This window comes from Solea senegalensis, linkage group LG12, assembly GCF_019176455.1.
Source record: "Solea senegalensis isolate Sse05_10M linkage group LG12, IFAPA_SoseM_1, whole genome shotgun sequence".
In the NCBI taxonomy this organism is placed as follows: Eukaryota; Metazoa; Chordata; class Actinopteri; order Pleuronectiformes; family Soleidae; genus Solea; species Solea senegalensis.
The window spans coordinates 10,646,743-10,670,128 of NC_058032.1; the positions used below are offsets into that span (position 1 = coordinate 10,646,743).

General features: G+C 41.1%; 1 protein-coding gene across 27 annotated transcripts in view; it reads right to left on the reverse strand.

The window, feature by feature from the left end:
* Nucleotides 1–1,647: 1,647 nt before the first annotated feature.
* LOC122778031 (protocadherin alpha-C2-like) overlaps nt 1,648–23,386 on the reverse strand; it is a 158,645-nt gene continuing 136,906 nt past the window's right edge. For 26 of the 27 annotated variants that reach the window (XM_044039578.1, XM_044039575.1, XM_044039577.1 and 23 more), the window contains 3 exons: nt 13,861–13,925; nt 11,644–11,729; nt 1,648–4,769 (listed from right to left, as the gene is read on the reverse strand). In XM_044039578.1, the coding sequence (XP_043895513.1) occupies nt 4,456–4,769; nt 11,644–11,729; nt 13,861–13,925 (465 nt within the window). In that variant the 3' untranslated portion in view covers nt 1,648–4,455. Of the gene's footprint in view, nt 4,770–11,643; nt 11,730–13,860; nt 13,926–16,860; nt 19,796–23,386 lie in introns of those variants that run through there. The other variant, XM_044039552.1, reaches the window with a different exon arrangement.

Consider the following 23,386-nt stretch of genomic DNA (forward strand, 5'->3'; position numbering starts at 1 on the left):
CAGATAATGCAAATTAACTTGCATTAATGCTGACAGGCTCAAACAAGTTTAACTACTCATCAACCCACTGTCTTACTCTGCTTCATGAACGTCTTTCGTACTTTCCTTCTCATATGCAGTGTCTACAAAGTATAATGTGCTGTTTTGCCCAAGGCCAAAATTATTGTGCACATTAATCTTTCTGTCTCCGTCACTGCTGCTTCCAAGTCACACCATTTGCTTTTCTCGGCAGGATGATGTTTTTGTTGAGTCACTGCAGCCAGCGACATCACCAGCCTACCAAGAGAAACACATCCACACTTGAATGTTGGCTGGTTATTATTACTTGGTTTCAATTGATGTTGTTTTTCATGTTTGAATGTTATATTTCCCAGCATTTGTTTCACCAACTTGTTTTCCAGAAATCCATGTTGCAAACAGTGGAGGAAGAACCACAAAACAGCACAAATTACCATGTATTTACATTATGTGTGAAATGGTTTACATTTGTCTCAGACTGGAGAGCTTGTAGGGTGAGAAAAGTATCCCACCACTCTGCTTTCACGGCTTTATTTACTCTGCATCCATATTAATTAGCCAGATATTTACTGCTCTGTGACCAAAACACTGCAGGCAACTTTTCTTCACACTGAGCCAGTTTGCTTGTTTGTTAATATGTACTCAAGGGAATATAGATATTATAAAAGTGCGGATGTCTGTGGTTTAAGTGAGGAGTTAGAGATACAGTGCAGCAGCAGCATCATTGTCATCGTTAGTTGTCTTTGGTACAGAAAGGAAACAACCCCACATTTCATTAAGACCATCTTAATGCGTCCCACTGTTTTAACCATAAGTCTGTTGCTAAGAGAGACTATTCTACAAATAGTTGTAACCATAGAAACACTGTTGATGGTCTCCTTGAGAGAACAAAAGATGGCAATTACTTTTAACAAGCAAGACTTATTTCTTTCCTTTTTTTTTTAACACATCATTTTTGAACCTGTCTTCATGCTCTGCCCAATCTCAAGATACAAAATGAAAGGCTAAACTGGAGAAGCAGAGACTGTGTTGATTTATTTTCAAAAATGACATATCGGTTTACCACTCAGCTTTATCACGTCAGTTTGTCGTGGTCCCATTCTGGGAAATGATTGAGTCAGCAGTCTGAGTAGATGATAGGATAAAACGTTGATTATCAGTGCAGCACATTATGCCAACATGACCTATATGTTTATTTGTTTTTTTCAAACTCACCCACTGGGACACAATAAATCTACTTAGCCACTCTAATTCTGTGACTGTGTCTTTCAACAGAGAGAAAAGAGGCATAATTCAGGTCATTCCGACTGTGCCTCTCAGCTGCAGGGATGGAGCATTTCTGAGTGCTTGTCACTGCAGAGAAAGAGGAGTGATAGGATCATGCGTGATAGAGTAGAGCAGCTGCAGAAATTCTGTGAATCCTGTCCTCACTGATGAGAAGAAATGTAGTTTATTTTTTTCATACGGACCCATTCTTCTCCCACTCAACTGTACCTTTATGTAATTTCCAGCAATCGGATTGGATTGAAGGATCCAAGGATTGAATTACACCAAAAACAATCATTTTGAAGACAGATAACTCAAATGTCATGAACCGAACACAAGCACCCAAGGACAATAAATTCAAAATTTGTTTTTAAGAAAGAAAACTTTATTAGTGATTTATAAACAAAACACTTTACCACTGTATCCATTTGGGTAAAATCATAAAAAGTCAGAAAATAAAGGAAATAAATGAAATCCACTACTTCACTGTTACAATTGATGAGTGGGTGTACAAAAAAGGGTTTAACAACAGATCTGGGCTGATCCATTTAGGACAGCACAGTGCCACCATAGTTCACCACCATACATTGGGAAAAAATGACAGCATGAATGCTCACTAAACACAAGAAGATACTACATATACTGTTTTTTTACACTGGACTATTTTTTTCAGTCATTTTTCTTTTTTTTTTAAGAGTGAAAGGGAAGTGAAAGCTCATCGTAGAATCATACATATTTCAGTTACAATATTACAGTTTTAGTTAGATCGTCATGTCAAAGCCAGACACAGAATGATTTTTTTTTTCTTTTTTTTTTCTTACTTGCTTATTCTCAAAAACAAAAATCATATATGGTAAAAGAAAAGTGACAAACTTGCGCTGAAAGGTATCACACTATAGCATTTACAAATATCTAAAGAGGTTTAGTGGATGCCATACAACATCTGTGGAGCATGAGGATTGTAGTACGTAGATGTTTGGCAGAGACAGAAGTACAAACAAATATCTCCTGTGCGAATGAAGAAGAAATGATAATACAAAATAATAAAATCATAGCCATCTATCTATTTATATATATTTCTCTATATAGTATGTGTTTCCTTAGAGCAGTACATGCAGCAGCCACTTAATGGAGTGACATCATACTGAGCCGCAAAACTTTGGGGGACCTGGCAACAAGTTACAGGCAGGAGAGGGGAACCAACAGAAGCAGATCTTGAGGCATGTGTGCGCCCCTTTTTCAAAAACCTCCTGAGAGCGGACTGGTGGGATGTAGCTGTCAGGAAGCCCACATTTGTAGCAGATTTGACAGGTTTATGCTTACATTTACAGCGTACATAAAAGCTAATATGTGACTCAATGTTCTAAAACAATCAGTGTGGAGAACTTCTCTGGCACGTGGAGGGGGGAGGGCCAGCCCAATGGCGCCTGTCTCTCCATTTAATTTTTGTCCTCCACCACTATTACCTGCTTCATCCCACCTGGTCCCCTCTCATTAGTGGCTACAAACAGGGAAATGAACATCATATTAACAAGTTAAAAGCACTGAACCGTTTTGCACTTAGTAAGATATTTGACAAGAGCTCAGGTGTGTAGGACCCCGACTGGGCTTCCCCAGGCCTCATCCACATTACTCCATGCTGTTCTCAGCACACCACAATGTTCAGAGCAGGCCATTCCCAGGACTGATCCTGAGCAAGGGGTCAGTGTGGAGGATTGGGGTGGTAGGGTAGATGGGGGTAGGCATGACACGCAAAAGGCATTAACAAAAAAAGAAAAAGAAATTCAAATATGAGTATGTAACTATTAATCTTAGAATAAAAGAAAACCATAATTTCAAACTTCATCAGATGAAGAGGCTATCAGTGGGGTGAGTGATCATGGGGGAAAAGTTGGGGGGAGGAGAGGATGGCTTCTGGCAATCTGGGGCAAGTACAAGCAGGTGAGCAGTTGTAAACTCAAGGAAACAGGTAAGGACTATATGCTACCAAACATTCAAAGCAAAAAGCGTTGGGCTTTTGCTGCAGCAGGGATGGGTAAGAAGAGAAGGTGTTATCAAAATCTCTAGACTCTGAATATTCTGCATTTGGTTTCATCAGAGTCCACTGACCACAAGCAGACTCACAAGCCAGCTCAGCTGGACTCTTCCCCTCAGGAGAATGTGAGGCAACTTCCCATTTCCATCTTTCCAGGCTCTCTGCATTCTTCTGTTGGGGGTTCTGGCTGGAGATGAAGCTCTGTGTCCGTCAAATGCAGTGAGCATACAGAATGATTTCAAAGGATGCCGCTTCCATCCTGAGAGTGTTGATTTACACACGTTCACCACATTGGTGACTGTGCAGGGCAAAAAGCTTGCAGTGTCTTGTTTAAGCACATTACTTTGATGTCAATTGTTCCTCTCTTTTTTTTGTACTTCTCTCCTTCTGTCAAGTGCTTCTTGTGTCATCTTTGCCATGACGTGTGTGTGGTCCTGTGTTTGCATGTTTCTGATGGGTGTGAGCATGCGTGTGTGTGTGTGTGTGTGCATCTGGTTTCATTGCGATCTTAGGAAACACTGTTGGTAATTACCAGAGGAATCTGCAGCAGTGTCATGTTAGCCTTAGTTTCAGCGATTCTCATCTGTGCTATTTACAAGTAGTGTGTGTTTGTGTCCAGCTCCAGATCACATAGATCTGTCTCATCTTCTGCGTCATTCTTCTTTTCCTAGGCTGGCACAGAGCTTTTAGTTGTTCTTGTACAAAGTATTTGTCTCTTCTCTGAGAGAATGGTTTACACATCATAGTTGGGGAGGGGGTAAGACAGAGGTGCCAACATGCCTAGTGGGTTACAGGAGACAAAAAAATCAAGGGTAAAAGTGTGGTCCATCCTGACTAGAAAGGATGGACCGGAGTTGACTCAACGTGTATAGGCACGTAGGGGGTGGAGCAAAATCAATAATTTTATTGTTTATCAAGTCAAGATCAACAACTTACCTCAGAAGGTAAAGTAATTCTTGATAAGGCCAGGTTCATAACAGTAGGCGCTTAGAATGCTATCAGTGGAATTAGGTAATAAAATTAAATTTATATATCTTTTATTGTTTGCACATTTTCTTTTTGCCCAGTGGACTTTGGTTGGTACCTCTGTTTTAACAGCACCCATTTCTTCTTTGCTATTTTCTCCTCCTGCTTCTCTACTCATCTCCATCATCCTTTCCCTTATCCTTCTTGTCTTTCTTCTCCTTCTCCTTCTTCTTCTTTTTCTTCTTCTTGGCCTCCTCTTTCTTTCCAAAGGTGATGAAGTCACTCTTGTCGTCCTCTCCTCCTTGGTTCTGTCTGATGGATATTATGGCCGGGGAGCCAGGGATGATGAAGGCTTCTGGGGGAACCTCGCCGGGCTTAAGGTGTTGTGGGGGCGCACCAGGTCCACCAGGGCCATAGCGAAAGTGCCAACTGTTGCTGTCTACACCAGCACCCATTGGAGGGGACACTTCTCCTCCCTCACCATCTGAAAGAAAAAGAGAGAGAATCATGGTAGACCATCATATTGTATTTTTCTCATTTAAACAGATCATCAAACAGAAAACAGAAAATCCAAAAATAATTGTACTGAACACTTTTTGAACTGAACAGAAAGGTACATATTATTTATACATTTTATTGTATTGTTTTTTATCTGTGAAAGGTGGTATATTAATAAATAAACTTTACATTACAGATTGCAGCCACTTATTATTCACTTGCAACATTCTTCAGACACTCTATGTGATATTTACTAAGCATTTTACACTTCATTTACAATGTTCTCTGCAATAAACATGAATGAGATTCATGAATCAAGCAAACCAACTTGAAAGCCCAATTGGTTTGTCAGCTGAGGTGAGGTGTGTCTGCCCTCCCAGTCTTGCTAACATCGGCCATAACTCACCACAGAACTGCATCTTTTGTGCTCAGAGAACATGCCTGTGGGATGCAGCCCAAGTGGCTAACCATAAAATAATGTGCTGCAAATAAAAACGAAGGGCACAGTGCAAATGTGAAGAAGGTGGGGGCTAAGACTCCTAAGTGGGCACTGCAATACAGGCTCCCTCCTGGCCAAAGCCAAAATATATCTTCTTCTTGGTTTCTTTGATAAAACAAAGCAACATTGCTGCTTTTGAGTAATATATGTGTGCAGATGTTTGCTTAAAGCAATGGCACTGTTTATGAGGCTAAAACTGGACACTTGTTCTAACATGACTTGACCTAAATTGAAACTTGTAAGTACATAGACTGGCAATAAAACGTCTTTCCTTAGTCCTCTATACTTGTGTCTTGAAAAAGACACTGATAAGAAAAGTGAAGAAAGAAAAAGTGCCTCTAAATGGTGGGTATAACTGAGGTCATTGGTGATCCCAATGTCAACACATGTATTTGTATCTCTGTGCTGGATATAGCAGACAATAAAAGTCCCTTTTACTCTGGGTCTTTCCCCACAGCAATGACCTACTTGCCACTCTACCTCATAAATGTTCTCTTTTTTTCTGACTCCTTTTCTGAGTTTCTTTCAAAGGCACGGTTTTTCACAGAGTTCCTTAAATGAGCACAGCTCCATCCAACCAGGACAAACACTGTCTGGAAGAAGAAGCCTGAACTCATGTTGTACCCAGGGCAGAGAATACCAGTCTTTTCCTACTCAGCTAGGCCCAAAATATATATTATATCAGTGTTGGTTTCTGTTTTGTTTTTTGTTTTTTTAAACAAAATTACATGTCATCCTTTAATGGACCTCGACAAATAAACTGCAAATGTAATTCTGACTAAACTATGAATTGGCTGTGGGATGTCAGCTGAAATACATCCAGTAAGGATGATACACAAAAAAAGACGTTCCAGTAATGATGGGGACAAGTTGATACATCTTTAATCTCAATTATATCAGTAAGAAAACAATAAAATGGGTTTGTTTTGGGGTTGTTAAAATATTACATTTGGCTCTTTTTTGAATTTCATAGCATTTTCCTTCCCATAACTTTCCATTTTATGTGACTCAGTGCGATGGGCTCAGACACACTGCTGCAAAGCTTCTCTTCCTGCAAGGAAAATGCCTAAGCTGAAGATGACAATCAAATTGAACTATAAAAAAAAAATACATTTAATCAAATTGGTAATCAGAAATTCTGGCCTAAATAGACCCGCAGTGATTTTGAGTCTGCAATTATTGATGAACGTAGAATTCTGGAGTGCTAACAACCTGCCTAAATCCGTGTGGGAATTTGATGAGACGCCAGTGCAAACTTGCATTCATCATCCTGAAAAATTATGAGTCATGCTGAGAGCACACAGGAAAGGGTAAAGCAGGGCAGGGTACATGTCTTCAATGTCTCTAAAAAAAAAGATGGGGCATAGTGTGGTCTGGTTTGTCTGGTGCAACTGAAATTCTCCATCACAACAGTCTTTACTGCATGTCCTTTCCATCATAGTCATGGGAATCTTTGTATGCATTAATCACTGTTATATGTACCGCCCTTTCTCTCTAAATATTCCCTTTTTTTCTGACAAACTCACCCACCGATGATCTCCACACAGCCAGTTCTCTTATCAGATTTGTCTCTGTTCCTTTTGCACATCCTGCCATGCACCACCCTCTCTCTCTCGTTTCCTCTGACCTTTCATCTAATCTAGCGTGAGAAGTCTCAGACAGCCAACACCATTCCCTCCCAGTTATTGACAACAATCTTAATCATGCCCATCAATGTTAATGTTAGTATTAATATGATAGGGTATTAAACAACTTGTCCATCACTGATAGTACAAGGCACATTATAAACTACTTTCATAGTGATGACTGTTGCTCTCAGCTCCGTAACATTTAACCCTCTGTGTATGTAATGCTCAAGTGACACAGGTCACTGTAAACAATACATTTGCATTACAGTCAAGGATTTTTGTATTTTCCTCTCAATCTCAATCTCTGGAGTTTTGTTTGAGTGTTCATCTGAACAGAAGTGCAGCTCGCGGTATTCACAGCCACTTAAATCGCCCAAGGTCAATTTTGCCACGTACTGTCGGCAAGTTGGGCAGAAGCACAGTGCAGTGTTACATAAAGAGCTGTGGAGGAAGAGGAGGAGGAGGAGGTGGATGAAGAAGAGAGGCCAGGAAGTGCAAGGATGCAGAAATATAAAAAAAGATTCTCATCACACAAAAAAACTCAGAAAGATGAATTCAAAGAATCCTGAAGGTGAGCTTTGTTTTGTTTCTTGCACAGTAGCCAGTGGAAAAACCCGAGGCAGCCAGTCAGCTGGGACCACGCCCTTTTTCCACACGGCACCTTTGTCTGTTTGTGTGTGATACAAAGAAAATGAGATGTTGTGTAATCTAATTCTTATTTACATGTCTGCGTTTTCTCTGCAGTGCCTGGATGGTAATAAAGGACACTTTAGGGTACCAGCATACACTGTCATATTACTAAATATAGCAAAAAAAAAAATACAAGTCATAATCAAAAATAAATTATTTCAGATTTAAAAAATATGTTACATCCCAATATATGCATATTTCCATTTGTATGTGTATTGTTGTTTGTCTGTGTTTCATCCCGGATTGACCACAATGCTGTCTGTTTTGAGCTGGATCATGTGGCAGGTGGTGAACACAAATAATCCAAAGTGACGGGACTTAACACAATAAAAATAACAGTGAATATTGGTGTAGGGGTTTTGAATAGGAAGGAAGGAATACATGTATTTATTTTCGAAAGAAAAATAATGTGACTATAAAAAAAGCAAAGTGAAGTCCATAGACAACATCTAGATTATTCTGCCTTACCTTTCTAAAGGTGCCAGAAATCTTTTCACATCACATCACATCACATAATGCATCCAAGTGACAGGCTTCCTTGAATGTAATCATCTTTCTATTTTTTTCTGTGATGCTGAAGGAGCAACATAAAGCACAAATGTTCACCCATCTTTTCCTCCATCATCGATTCAGACTGCCTCCCCCTCTCTTGGCCTTTTGCCTCTATCCTTGAGTCTATTTTTGCCTTGATAGGCGTCTACTGCAGTTATTTACTGCAAAACTGCAAAACATAGCCATGTCCTTAAGCACTGTCACTCTCCACCAGTCTCCTATAGCGTGTCCTTCACCTGATGCCACAGCCTGCTCTTATTTCCTTCCCTTTTGCTTGACACCCCCTTCCTCCAGTACCGTTTTTTGTCACACCATACTGTATGTTTGCACTCCCCGAAAACAGACTGGCTCCCCTCCTTACTCCTCTTAATATTAGGGCCTGTGAATGGTTGCCATGGAAACTACATCCTCTAGTGAAGCACTAGGACATTAAATTCATGGTGACAGTGCTTGTGCTGATGGAGAGTAATGCTGCAAGCTCTCTCTCTCTCTCTCTCTCGCTCTCTCTTTTCTAGTCCAACCACTCTCCCCTAGCAACAGCAGTCTCATACAGCTTCCTCTCTTTTGTTGTCGTCACACTTTGCAAATCAATCACTCTGATTTAGTCATTGTCACTCCCTGCCAAACAAGTTATGCCCATCACTTCTCCACCTTCCCATGCACCTTAAAGCTTCACTGTTTCTTTTAGATAAATGCCCATCACCCCCACCCCCCAGCCCATCTATGTCGCAATTCCGCACTGCTATATCCAAACAGGCTTGTGTTTAAGAGAATGACTTGTGATACAGAGGGATAGAGGGATAGAGTAGAGGGACATAGAGGACGTGAGAAATGGATAGGGCAAGAGAGAATTAGACAGCAAGCAAAGCCCTGATTTCATTAATGTGGGTCTGTTCATCTGGGCGTGGGCTGCGCTCCATCTGTCCCAGCAGGAGCAGCACATAAACAGGCAGCCAAAACACACACACACGCGCGCGCGCGCATTGGCATGTTCATGCAAAAACACACAAGATGCCATGATTTGCCCAAAATGATGCCAACACTCACACTCTAAATCAGAGGGGGAAAGCTGTGGGCGTTGACGACTGTACCTTCATGTCGCACATTGAAACAAAAAATAGACTGTGAGGCAAAATTACATCTTGGTTCGGGACTTAGAACGGTATGAATCCCTCAACAACCAAAGCCAAGACACACAAGCAGGACAGTTTAGCTATGAATAATTCAGTCTATCACTCTCAGTGATGTGACAGACCGTTTTTAATCAATATCCCAACTTCTCTCATTTCAGAGACCATATGCAAAACCAAACTAAAATGTCAGAGCACAAATCTTTTCCAATCTTTTCTCCCAGTATGGGGCACTCCATAGATGAATGTTCTTTTTTGGTGTGGAATCAAAGGGGATTAAGAGTGAAATACAGGCAAGAGGGGGGAAACACGTGAGAAAAGGATAGAAGTGGAATAAAAAAGATTGGAGCATGGACGACAGTGCAATTGGGTTTAGTTAAAGAGGTGATTTGTTATGGATTAAGACTGTTGAGATGAGACACAGACATGTCAAATATTGTTTGACACATCTAACCATGAATTATCCTCAATGCAAACCTCAAATTTGACCTGATGCTAATACAGCCCTCAGTTAATATTTCTATTCTATACTGAGAGAAACAAGGCACGTGTATCTCATTGACAAGGTTTGCTTGTACACAAGTGTGACTTAATTAGACCACCTTAAGCCCTGCCAGATGATGCTGTTACCACTGACCCACCCTGAAGACGTCACAACGGTCTGTTCTCTCTCTCTTTTTATTTATCCATCTAGCTTGTTGTCTGTCCATCTCGCCGCACCCAGCCAAGGCAAAACAAGGTGGATGACAAAATAGAGTATTTAGTGCCTGCGTAGTTTGTCTGTTTGCCAATGCAGTCCACCACCCTTCTCTCTATAAAACATACCAGGCAAGGCCATCTCAGCAGTCTTAATTTATAACAAATCACCTCTTAACTAAACATAATTGCACTGCTGTCCATGCTCCAATCTTTTCATTTCACTTCTATCCCTTTCTCGCGTGTCTCCCCGTGTTTCACTCTTAATCCCCTTTGATTCCACTTGCCTGTCATCATGAGGAAAGTCAAGTAATTCTCTTCCATGCAGAGAGGCCACTGACACTGTGATGTGAGGCATCTATATGGTCAGATATCTTGGTTTAGGGCATATAGGCAACAAAATTCATATTGCAATGTCCATTAAATGTCATCTAGTATTGAGGAGGCCGCCATTTTGAGTTCAGTTTTGCTCCAAAGTTACTGTTCTTATGATTTGCGTTGCAGGGTTTTTCCAGTACGCTCCTTTGCAGAGCTTTGTTTGAGTCTTTTCTACCCTAGGACATTGTGTTCTTTTCTTGCCTTCAAATAAAGTGACTTCTGTGCGTAAAATGTGACCCTCTACTGTCATCAGTAACATAATTAGGATATCTCACCAGCTTTTAGTGTGGTGGCCACAGCCTTTGTAACTCTGGTCAATCCTTGCCCGTATTCCAACATGCCTGACAACAATGATGCAGCAAAAGGTCCAAAGAGTTAAATTTAGACTTCCTGGTTGTCAAGCAACAAGCTGTCTTGACACTTCCACTAATACGCGTTAAGTTAGCTGCAGCTTATTAACAGCAACAGTGCTGTGAATTTTCTGTTACATGAGACTTCCAATTTGACTCACAATTTCACAGACCGTCTTGTAACTGAAATGTCTCACAGCTTAAGTCCTTTAAAACCACGAGAGGGATATTAAAACCCATCACTACAAAGCAAGAGAATTAAATAGCGTATTGTTTCCAACACATTATCCTCAATAAACAATTTACAAATGTTAATAGTTAACCATTAATATATTTTAGTATGCCTCATAAATCCCCTGTTTCAGTCTTTGAGTTTATGTATGAAAAAGCAACAAATTGAGCAACATCCTCCACATTAGAAGGTGAGGGAATGTGAGGGAATTATGATTTATTACGCCTCTCTAATATTTCTCCCCTGTAGTTCAGTGGCTTATGCCTGTCAACATCTTGTTGATAAATTAATCAACTATTACCCTCTTCCCCCGTTCTCTTTTGCTCTTTATTGTCTTTCTTCCGGCTACAGGGAGCCGAGATTTCCATCTCTACCTATGTGGCACATGTCATTTCCTGTCCCTGCAGCAGTGGGAAGTAATCTGATTGGGCTGGGGTGATCTGACAGATGATATCAGTTTGACTCATTTTATTACTCTCTTCAGGTTCAACAAGCTCTTGAGAGATATATCTTTATCGGTATGGGATATTTTGCTAAAATATGTCTGATTCTTTGTCATGGAATGTGTGGCATAGCGATCTATTATTTAGTTTTAGATGTTTGTCTCAATGTTAGAATCTCTTTATTTGAGTTATTTTCTCGCTCTATGCCACTGGTGACGCTAGTTCTGGTTGGTTTATCTGAAGGTGCATGGGTGATTCTTACCAGCAGCACTGGATACAGTAGGCCAGTTCTGAACCAGGACACCCTGGGCTCCTTGCATTACTGAAGACTCCTCCATGTGCACTGAGCTGGAACAGAAAAAATACATTCACATATTACACACTAGTACACACTTGTAATCTCACTGTATAGCACACTCTACGTTGTGTAAAATCAGATTTCAATCATGAAGATTGAATGAAGAAACTGTTTATCTCTCAACAGGGGTCATTACTTTCTGAAGAAAAGAGGGCAGGACTTCTATTCTAACCTCCAAGCTCTGTTGACCCACATTACACAAATATAGCACCCTAGCCATGACACATAACCCCCAGAAGGTAATCAAATAATAATGAGAGGGATACAACAAAAAAAAGCACTTATCCTTTTGGCTGCACCACTCATAGTTACGGCTGTTGGTATTAGCAGCAGATTAAAGACCCTTTTAAACTATACATTATTTTGGACAGGAATTATCAGATTCAGAAATAAGTAAATCCACACAAAATACAATTCTAAAAAGAGAAATTAATTTGTGAAATAGATGGTTGAAGGAAGAAGGGGATTAATTTAACACAATTTTGTAAATGCCCATAGTTTATCAGTACTGATCTCTCTCCACAGTGATTTTGTGAAGAGACGAAAAGTGATCCGACCACGGAGGCCATTTTATGAGCAGCTGAGCATCCGTATCATCACGCTGATCAAATATTAATGGCAAACACTAGACTGATGATACACTTTTCAGCTAATGTCTACCCTTCGCTCTCATCTTCTCCTAGTCTCTTTAACCACATGCTTCCTTGTCATTTTCCAGCAAAAAAACACTCACACATCCAAATTTGTTACAAATCATACAGTAACTACAGGGAATCCTAAATGTGCAACACACATTTCTAAAATGGAATTTGTGATTACGCGTGGGATTTAAATAACATCAAATATGTTGTGTCATGGCACATTACATGGTATTTGGGCGGAGCAAACTGTCGTATGCATGCTTTGATCATGTTGCTGTTTAGTGTAAATGGTTTAATATTCTGTGAGCCTGTACTGATGCAGGGAAATAGTCATTCTAAAAAAAACATCAGGGGTATTGAGTCATAAGAAAGACTCAAAATATAAACACATGAACGCTTATTCATCTCTGCTTTAGCAGCTGTACCTCATTCTTGTTAGTCTGAACGACATCACACTTGCACACATGCAGAAATACACTTGTACAGATGATGTACACATCTGTAAAGATATCAAGGTTACATAAACTGGAAAGTGGCAGAAAAAGATACATATAGTACTAGAGAAGAGCATAATGTTTATGTGTGAAAGAATTGTCCACTTGTGTGCTGAAACATGCCCTGTTGTTCAAGGCCATTACCTAAAATCCATCCACCTCTGTGTATAATAAAATTTAGACTAAGATTTTTAATTATGGCTCCATTTCTTTAGCATGACCCTTAATTTGATTGCATCCATCTGATCTCACAGCAGGTAACAGCTCGATGTGTTATGGGTGAAACGCTCATGTGCAGCAATCCCCATGTCTCTAGGTAGACCTAGAGATAGCTCTAGATAGGCCATCTGTCCACCTGACTACCTGCCCTTCATCCATCACTGACCCCTGCTTATCTGCTTATCCTTCCGTCCAGTCAGTTCTCCATCTGTCTGTTAATACTATAAGAACCACCTGTTTTTATATTTTCATATTCTCATATCTCTTATATGATTCCATTTTAGTTGACATTCACTGCTGATAATGATTGCCAATGTAATATAATATTGAGTTTAAATTTCATGTTTTAAACAAATTAAGTAATTAATTAATTAATTAATGAGTCTGCTTTACATCAGTCCGATTGGAAACCCCACCTCATTACTGCAATCAAAAGAATCTCACACATATTTACTGGAACAGAGATGTGAACAAATATATCACCGACGTGAGCTTGTGGTACATAAATGGGCATGGCTTCAGATTTGTATGTACTAAGGCTTATTAAAAGTAAAAAGCCTGTTAAGTCATTCAAATAGCATTAATGGGAGAGCATGCCTCTTGGTGGCACATTGATCACATGAAAACATATGCATCAACTGCAGCAATTCTCTGCAATGAACCAACTTAGTGTGACTTAACAGTGTATAGGCAATTGTAAAATACGTCAAATAAATCTGTTAAGATAAATTATGTTATAATTAGATGTCAAAAAATGTGATGCTTACCTTTGCATTACTCCTCCTGCTCTCAGGGAGGCTGAATATCTCCAGTCTGCATTTGGCGCCTTGGGCTGCAAGAAAGAGCGAAAGGGATTGAGTTTTAACTACAAGTGAAAGCCAATACCATCTCATTAATAAGTCATCAAGCGAAGTGAGTGAGTGTTGCATACACATACACACAAACAAGTTTAGCAGTGACAAAGGCAGTTGCCTCTGCTTTTGGACAAAAAGTGAGTAATGAGTTGAAGCTTGTAGATGCACTCATGTCCTTCTACTGCCACTTACTCTTCTCCATTATGTCCTTTGAAAAAAAACAGAAGATCGATATTTCACTTTCACTGTCCAATGACCCTTTTTGTGACACACAGTGACACTTTGAGGAACCCCAACATTGCTAGATGTACAGATGACAGGCTTAATTATGTGCCGTCAACAGCTTTCATCATTTCTCTTCATTACTAACACAGTACCAAAATATTTAAAGGAATTGAAAATCTGCCATCACAAAATCACTTCACTATCAAGATGGATCTCAAAAACGGTCAATGATGGTTTCTGAACATACCACTCGTTACATAGTTACACAGAAAATGAGTTTCTCTAGTAAAAATCAGCCACAGCTTGAGCCAGTATCACACATTTCAGTATTGTAACTGAAGAACCCCGAGTACATTTTACCCTCCACCCACTGCTCTCCATCATTTCACTCTTGTGAAGGTCACAGGCAGAGGAAGATGGACAGGCGTGGACAGATGTCAGTTTAAACCAAACAGCTCTGCATTTTGACAGACACCTCGTAACAGTGTGACAAAAACACACGCAGCACCACAACCTCAGACTCTCTCCTAGTAATGCTAGTTGTTAATGATATCTTAATTTGAAGTGTTCCCATTTTCAAGAACAACTTAAACGCTCATTTGTGGCACTAAATTAAAGAAACTCTTATTGGTAGGAGATTTTTGTAAGATCATAGTAAGATCACGCTCACAATGCAGCAAAATGAGCCATAACCCAGACTACATGAGGTTGCATTTCCTCTCAGACTCAAGCCACTGACAGAGCTAAACCAATCACACTGAGGTCACTAAATTATCCCTGCTTGGCCATGCAGTTCATAGGAGACCCATTTGCAATCCCATTTCCTTTCAAATATGACAAATGTTCACTTGCTACTGAAGCTGCATTGACCTCTGTGAATCTGCAGTGGGCATTCATCACCCTTGAAATCCAATTGTTGGTCTTGATGAGAGAAGCATGTTACTCCTTGTGGAGTCATTCAAACAGAGCATCATTTCTACACAGTCAGTATGGTTGCATCTGCACCGCTTATTTTACAACAAAGACAATTGATAATGAAAGGCAAAAAATGTTTAGAGAGAGTGACCTGGGTCATATTTTTCACAAATGGTACTAAATGGTTTCAAAAATGGTTTGCTCTTCTGGCTCTAAAGGAAGACTATAGTTTGCTTTGGGAAAAAAATATAAAAAGACACTACCACATACAGACATTAAAAACCAGAATGTGTAACCTGAACACGTCTCCAAAGAGCAGATATATAGCAGAACAAGAATGTTACCAAATACAACCCATAAACTAAGTAACAAATGTTCTGATGCTGTGACAAAGTAGATGATAAATCAATATATTCTGTATCATCATTTGACAAAGGAACAATCTCAGTGAACTATAGTTTTATAAAAAAAAATAGTACTTTGTATTTTTAGAGAACTATATTGCCGTCACTCACATAACATTATAAAAGGTTGAATAAAGGAAGCTTTAGTTGTGGCTATTCAGACCATTTCTCCCCTTTTCCTCTATTCTTCCCTCTCCCTCTGAGTAAAGACTCCTAGCATGGATACAGAGCTCACACCTCCGCCATCAACACTGTGTCCAATCACCTTTCATCCCCCCGCCCCATCTGTGGGGAGCCAGCCAATCCAGACTCAGCACAGAGAAACACATTACTGCCAGTTAATTATATAGCAAGAACAAACATGATTGACATTTAATGAGGAACTCATCAAATAATAAAAGAACTATTACCTTTGTGTCTTCATTTCTCTCTTTTTTTATAACTTCATTTATCTTACACATTCCCTTTTTCACTGAACAGACAGGCCCACTGAAGCTTTAGGGCAAACATGATTCCAAAGCAAACAAATAATGCTTACTTATTTACATTTTTGCTTTAATATACGCTAGAATAACACATGAAAGTAAACCATGTACTCTCATCCACCGTTTACCATGAAAATGTTAAGATAATCTTGCATTTAGATGAAATGTAGACACAGTTTCTGCCTCATTTTTGGCTTCTTTACCTATTCCCAATCTCAGGCTTACTGTTCAGCACTCAAGATGTACGTGACCAGAAGATCATTATTTTGGTGCAGTGGGACTGGTGGTTCTTGTAGCTGGCGAAGGCTGTACAATACTTCCCAGATTTCACCTCTCTATATAACTGAATGGCCTCTGGACTAAATGTTGTGGCATTGTGGCATACAGGCCATAGCAGAAACATGTCATAGGTTGTATGGAGTCATATGTGACTTGGCTACTATAATAAGCTTGTCTTTAACAAGTGGAGAACACATATGTAAAAATATTATCAACCCCATACAGCAAATCAAAGTGTATGCACAAAAACAAGATGGTGGTGCCTCTTGCTTCAGCCTAATATGCACAAATCATATGTTTTTTTGTTTTTTAAAAAAAATAAGACAAAAAAGACTAAGCCAGTGGCACTCAAATTGGATTTTTAAAAGACATCTCATTTGATTATATTTATATTCTACTTTGTACTAGAAAACCAATGTCTCTGAAAAGTATGAACTTTTTTTTTTTTAAACATGAAATACCAGATTTAAGTCTTCAACAGCTCCAGAACTGCAAATGCCAACTGCAACACCACCTGAACTCTGAGAATTTCGGTTTTATGGCTTTGTGTCATTTACCGTTGTGAGGCAATCTGAGATAACAAACACAGATCACACCAGACACACCTGAATGGCAGTTGCATCTGGCATACTGAGACGTCGTACAAATAACTGGCTCTGGCCGCTGTGGCTGGTGACGTAGCCCGAGCCCCATGTGCCACTATGAGGTCGTCCTGTGTTGTAGAACATAAACGTGTCACTTCCTGATGTCGCAGTCAGGCATGTCTTGTAACAGTAGGTTTTGGTCATAGACCCATTTCCCCGCACTTCAATATAATGCGGCTCTACTTTGAGGTCACGCCGCAGGGCCACATTGTCGCTTGGTTGCTGCCCGCCACCTCCTCCACTTGCAGCCCTTGCTCCACCTGCAGCACCTGCTGCGGTGCCCCCCTCAGGGACACTCTTCTTGGATACACAACATGGGGAGCAGGAGCCAGGCTGGGTACAGTAGGCATGGCAACGCACAATGGCCAGCACACAGACAGTGACCAAGAAAACGAAGGTTGTGGCACTCAGGGCAATGATGAGGTAGATGGTGATATTGGAAAACATTAAAGGGCTGTCAGGTCTGATGATGCGCTTGGGGTCGGGGACTAACTTTGGGGGTAACTCCATCACGTGCACATGGATGGTGGCAGTGGAGGAAAGTTCTGGTAGACCATTATCGCGCACTAACACTGTCAGAACAAAGGAAGTGGAGTTGTCCTCAATGACCCGCCTTGTGGTGCGGATCTCACCTGTGTACTCGTGCACCTTGAACAGATCAAGGTCCGTGTTAGTCTGTTGCAGGGAATAAAGAAGCCATGCATTCTGCCCCGCATCACTATCCCAAGCTGTCACCTTGCTAACCAACACTCCTGCCTCAGCATTCTTCATCAGCAGTTCTATGGTGTGGCTCCCATTGGCAGGTGGGTAGACTATCTTGGGCACATGGTCATTCTGATCCATAATGTAAACATACACAGTAGCTACACGGCTGAGAGGAGGCACTCCATTGTCCTGGGCTTTGATTTGAAAATGAAACTCTCTCAGCTTTTCAAAATCAAAGGCTCGAAGGGCATAGGCCTCACCAGTATCAGGTTTGATGCTGACATAGCTGGATACAGGGATCCCATGGTTGTTGTCATTGAGGACAGTATAGGTGATGCGTGCATTTTCTCCAGTATCAGCGTCTGTGACTTTAACGATACAAAGGGATGCACCTGGGGCATTGTTCTCTGTGATGTAAACAGTATATGAGGTCTGATCAAACCGAGGTGGGTTATCATTCACATCTGCCACATCCACCTTGAAGGTCATCTGAGATGACAATGGTGGAGTGCCGCCATCCACAGCATTGACAGTGACGTTGTAGGATGAGATGGTCTCTCGGTCCAAGAAGGCGGCCGTGACGATGGTATAGTGATTTCGGAAAGGTTTTATTTTAAAGGGCAAGTTGGGCATGATCTCTAGGGTTACTTGTTTGTTTGGTCCAGAGTCACGGTCATTCACGCTGATCAATGCCACAACTGTGTCTGCCCGGGCATCTTCACGCACAGGGCTGGAGAGAGAGGACAGTACAATCTCAGGAATGTTGTCATTGACATCCAAAACTTCTACAACTACTTTACAGTGCACTGCCACAGGAGCTGGTCCTTTGTCCATTGCTTGAATGTACATTTCATACGAACTTGTCTCCTCATAGTCTATATTGTTTTTCACTCTAATTTCTCCTGTATCTGTGTCCATTGAAAACATCTGTCTTACTCTCTCCGGTGTGTAACTGCTGAAGGAATAAAAAACTTCCCCGTTTGAGCCCTCATCAGGGTCTGTTGCATTGAGCTTGATGACAAGTGCGCCAGTTGGAGAGTTTTCAGACAGTTTCACTTTGTATACAGAGCTGTCAAACGCAGGAACGTTGTCATTGGCATCGAGGATACGTACGTTGATTTTGGCCGTGCCAGTTTTTTGGGGGGTGCCTCCATCAACTGCTGTAAGGATTAGCTGATGAGAGGGAATCTTTTCACGGTCAAAGGGCTTTTTGAGAATCAGCTCAATGTGCTTACCATTGGAAAATAGCTTTATGGAGTCGAGAGTTAGGTGGTCGTTTGGGCTGAGTCTGTACTGCTTCACGGAGTTTGAGCCCTCGTCTGCGTCCTGAGCTCCCTCAATGTGGTAACGCGACCCGGTGAGGGCGGACTCTGACACCTCGAGCTGATACTCATCTCGAGGGAACTGTGGTATGTTGTCGTTGACGTCCAAGATCTCCACCTCCACATTGTGCACCTCAAGTGGATTCTCTAATACGACCTCCAGATTATGTGAACAGGTGCCACTAAATTCACAAACGGACTCTCGGTCAATGCGGTCACTCACCACCAGCTTCCCAGTTTTGTGATTGATGGAGAAATATCTGCGTCCACTGTCCGACGTGATTCTGATGCGTCGGGTGGAAAGTTTTCTCAGGTCCAGACCCAAATCCCGGACAATGTCACCGACCACTGCCCCGTTTTCCAGCTCCTCCGGAATGGAGTATCTGATTTGTGCATTAGTAAGGCCACTCAGTACGAAAATAACCAAATATACAGAAAATTGTACATTCTCCTTCACACTGTTACAGCACCGCGCAGTCAGAGCCATCGCAGGCAGGCAGGATTTGCAGACGGGTGATCTTTCCGCCTTTTCAGCTCACTGTGCGTCCCCACCCGCCTCATTAAACCGAGGGAATAGTCCGTGCAAATCTCCGACTATGAGCATCACGACCACCGCATCCCTCCTGGTGCATGTGAACAGTGAATTTGCGCCTGGGCTTCCATTTTTTCCTTTGTCTGTTTCTGTAATGTTTTTCCTCTGTCTTCCTGGCGAAGCTGATTCCTTTCACTGACGCCTCTTTTTGGTCTCTCTACCTCTCTCTCCCTGTGTGTGTGTGTGTGTGTGTGTGTGTGCAAAAGGAGAGGGGGGAGGCACTCTCAAACGATGCTGGCTGCATTTCAGCACCTCCGATCGTGCACCATCGAAAAACATGATAAGCTCCTAAAAGACAGCTCAACCCCTAGACTTGTATCATCATTCTACATACGTACAGTATATGTACGCGCCCACACACAGAGATCAGTTTCATCTGCTCACTCACATCGGATAAATTCATTCCACACATTCATTTTCCGTCTTTTTTTTTTGTCAGTGACACCGCCCTTTTCATTGTGCGCTTGGAAACTGATTTATGAACCAGCCGGCAGATTACACGTCCTCACTGATGCAAACTCAGGATTCACGAAGAACCATTTTGCCAGAACAACTGCAAAACAAGCGGATGATTTTGAAGAAAAAAAAACGTTCTGGGAAGCCTGCTGTTCAACGTGCGAGATAAAGATGTTTTTTTTTTACACTCAGTTTTATATCAAAACAACGATTATAGGCGGGGGGAGCAGGTGCAGCTGCAGGGAGAATATCTGATCTGTTTTCATCCACAGCACCAGAGCAGAGGGGCGGGGGGATCTGCCTGTTTTATCACATGTTAATTGCTGAGACACTGGCAAACACAAAAGCCGTAAAGTCACACTGACTCAAAGTCTCACCTCAACGATCAACGATAGAATACACACAAACACACATATTGTAAAGCAAATTCCTAATTATATTTAGTAAATGGATGTATAAGTAAGCACCACCACATCACCACTACACCTATACATTTCCACACAGGACGGTTTTAACGCTGTCACGTCTACTGAAGAACTGCGCATGTGTAGTGTAGCAGGTGTCGACATTACCCACATCATCCTGCCCTGTAATTATTCCGGTCTCGGTACCCATGTACCTCAATTAAATTAAGATTTGAATTGGATGCAGTTTAATTGGTGAAATGCAGTCAGCATAGTGGAGAGAAATTGAAGGCCAATGTCCATTTCTTTTTCCTGAACTGACCCTAACCACTGCAAACATGATAAGAGCAACCAAGGACGTATAGTCTAAAAATACATCCAGAAGAGAATAATGTGTGGATACAACAACCTTGTGTCTATGTAATCCATCACCACTCTTTGCAAAAGTTGTGTGTGAAGACGTGGCCTTGTGAGACCTGGTCACCCTGGCCAATGGGCCAAGAGCCACCGCCCACATCATCTCTGTCCTCTCTCTTTCTCTCTCTCTCACATCTCCCACTCTCACCCACGGCGATGGCAGTGCTTGGCATCCCAGGAGACTAGGAGATGACAGTGAGTCAGAGTCACTCGGATGCTGCTTTGGGGGGGATGGAGCGATTCTTCACACCCATAGGTGAGAAGGAGGAGGTGGGCAAATGCGGGAATGGGGGGTGAGGAGAAGCAGCCATGTGTCCGTTGAAGGAAGACAGATTATAACAAAGAAGAGCATTTACAAAATGCATTCTCAGTATATTTAAAACGAAAATGTGCATGTTGATGGCTACTGCAGTTTTGTTTTTATTTTAAATCACGTAGAAAGTCAACAAATACAGTTTGCCTTTCTGTTTTTCTTTCGAAAGGCTTAACATATTCCATGGCATGGATTTGTCTCCTTGCATAATGTGTTACACTGAACAGCGGTGATAACACAGAGTTTCTTTCAGCCGAGGACAGAGTCTCAGGTCGAGACGGTTTGCCACGCAAACTGTGACATTTAGCAGATATTCCCAGTGGAATGACTGAACCTCTGTGTAATGGAGGATCACAAAAGTGAAAACAGGCGACGTTTACCTCGCCAACAACAAAAGCACATCAAGTTTTACACCTGATCTTTGTACCCGTGTCGCTCATTCTCCTGTATCCCTCCCTCTGTTCTTCATGTTTTTAAAATGTCACTGGCTCAGTCCTTTTTCCAAATACGCCCATCTGTCCCTACATTAATTGCACGTTGCTGAGCTGTGGATTTTTCATTTCTCACTCATGGGTGCTGCAGATAAAGTTATCAAAAGCAAATTCCACCTGCAAGCAGACACCTTTTTATGCCTTTTCATTTCAATAAATTGCTTATGTTTATTTATAACATCTTGTCTACAAAAAAACAATAGTTTGCCAAACATTATTTTATTATTATTTATACGAAAATTATTTTGCCTGACCTTGACTTTTTCATTTTCATCCCCATTCTGTCACTTCCTCTCTAAATTACAGTCCTTCCAGCTGCGCCTCTGTCAGACAGAGGCTGTTCCAGCTGAGCCACAAGAGTCAATTATCTTTGCAGACTGATCGATAAAATAAATAAAAACAAACAGCAGATACAAAGTGATAGTTGGCACAGAAAGAATCCAGAATGAATAGAGTGAATTCAGACTTTTAAAGAATCTGTCATTTGTTCATTCTGTCTGGCAGAATGTGAACACCCTCAAGACCCATACCATCTATTATGCAAGACGGCCACCAAATTAATAACACAGTCTTCACTCATCCTAGTGAATATGCTGTACGGTAAGTGGCCACTCTAAAACCCATTCATATAACTTTTCAGAGTCTGACATTAATCCTCCCAACTAATTTTTGTCACTGAGTTACAAGAAAGATCCACAATGGAACAATTTATGGCTGAACTTTCATGACTCGTGACTCTTTACATCACTTCCTCTTTCAAAACATATACAGTCATGTGAGCTTTAAAGGCAATTCAGCTGGCATTTCAGCTTGCTGACAAACAAATGCAGGGTAAAACACTGCAACAACAAATTGTTTCATTTTATTTTCAAATAGAGGCTGTGATAAGTGGATGCATTGCTGCAGGCAATAAGGAGCATGCAAGTAAAATTTTCATTCTCAAGAAACAATTTGAGTGGGAGGGAAAGATGGTGAGGAGATGTGTGCAGTGATATCTGTATGTCAGGGAATGTGCAAATAACAAAAACAGGATAAATTGAAATACAAACAAAACTGTCATACAATGGACTCCACTCACTAAAAACGACAATGTAGTCCTATATGATCAGAGCAGACAGAGTGGGAAGGAGAGCACTGCAGATACAGTGAAACTGGTCCCTCTGTTGGAATAAATCGGTAATACAAGAGTTGGACATATAATCATCTGCCCACTGCCCATCCTTGTAGGCTCTGTCATTAAGCCACAGCACCTAAACATAAACCCATCAGCAATGAAAGTGTGCATTTGTAGGAGTGAGAAAGGAAGGGAGCGTGGGCAGAATGAGGGCATGGATAGACATCGACCCTATAGTGGTAGTGATTTTTCTTTCTCATCTTCTGAACAAATGATCGCGAGGCACGCTCCAGAGGAAAGAAGAAGAAAGATCAGTGTAAAGGCTTGCTGCAATCTACAGTGAAAAAGGTACATGTGTTCATATGCATCAAAGAAGAGCTTATATAAATGTCAGACACAACACAACACTATGGCTTAACTCTTGCATTTGTCTCTGAAGTGATTGTTTATCACAAAATGAAGTATCTGAGGAATGGAAATCTCTAGCTGTCTTCAGCACCACTCATATAATATAATCATACAATAATAACATGAGCAATAGCATGAGGAAACACTAAACTACAAAACAAAGAGCACTATGAGAAAGCTGTGATCTTTCACCTTTCCCATTCCACATTTTTATATGCACAACATAACACATTTTAATATCCTTGGAAACTAAAGCTCCCATGAT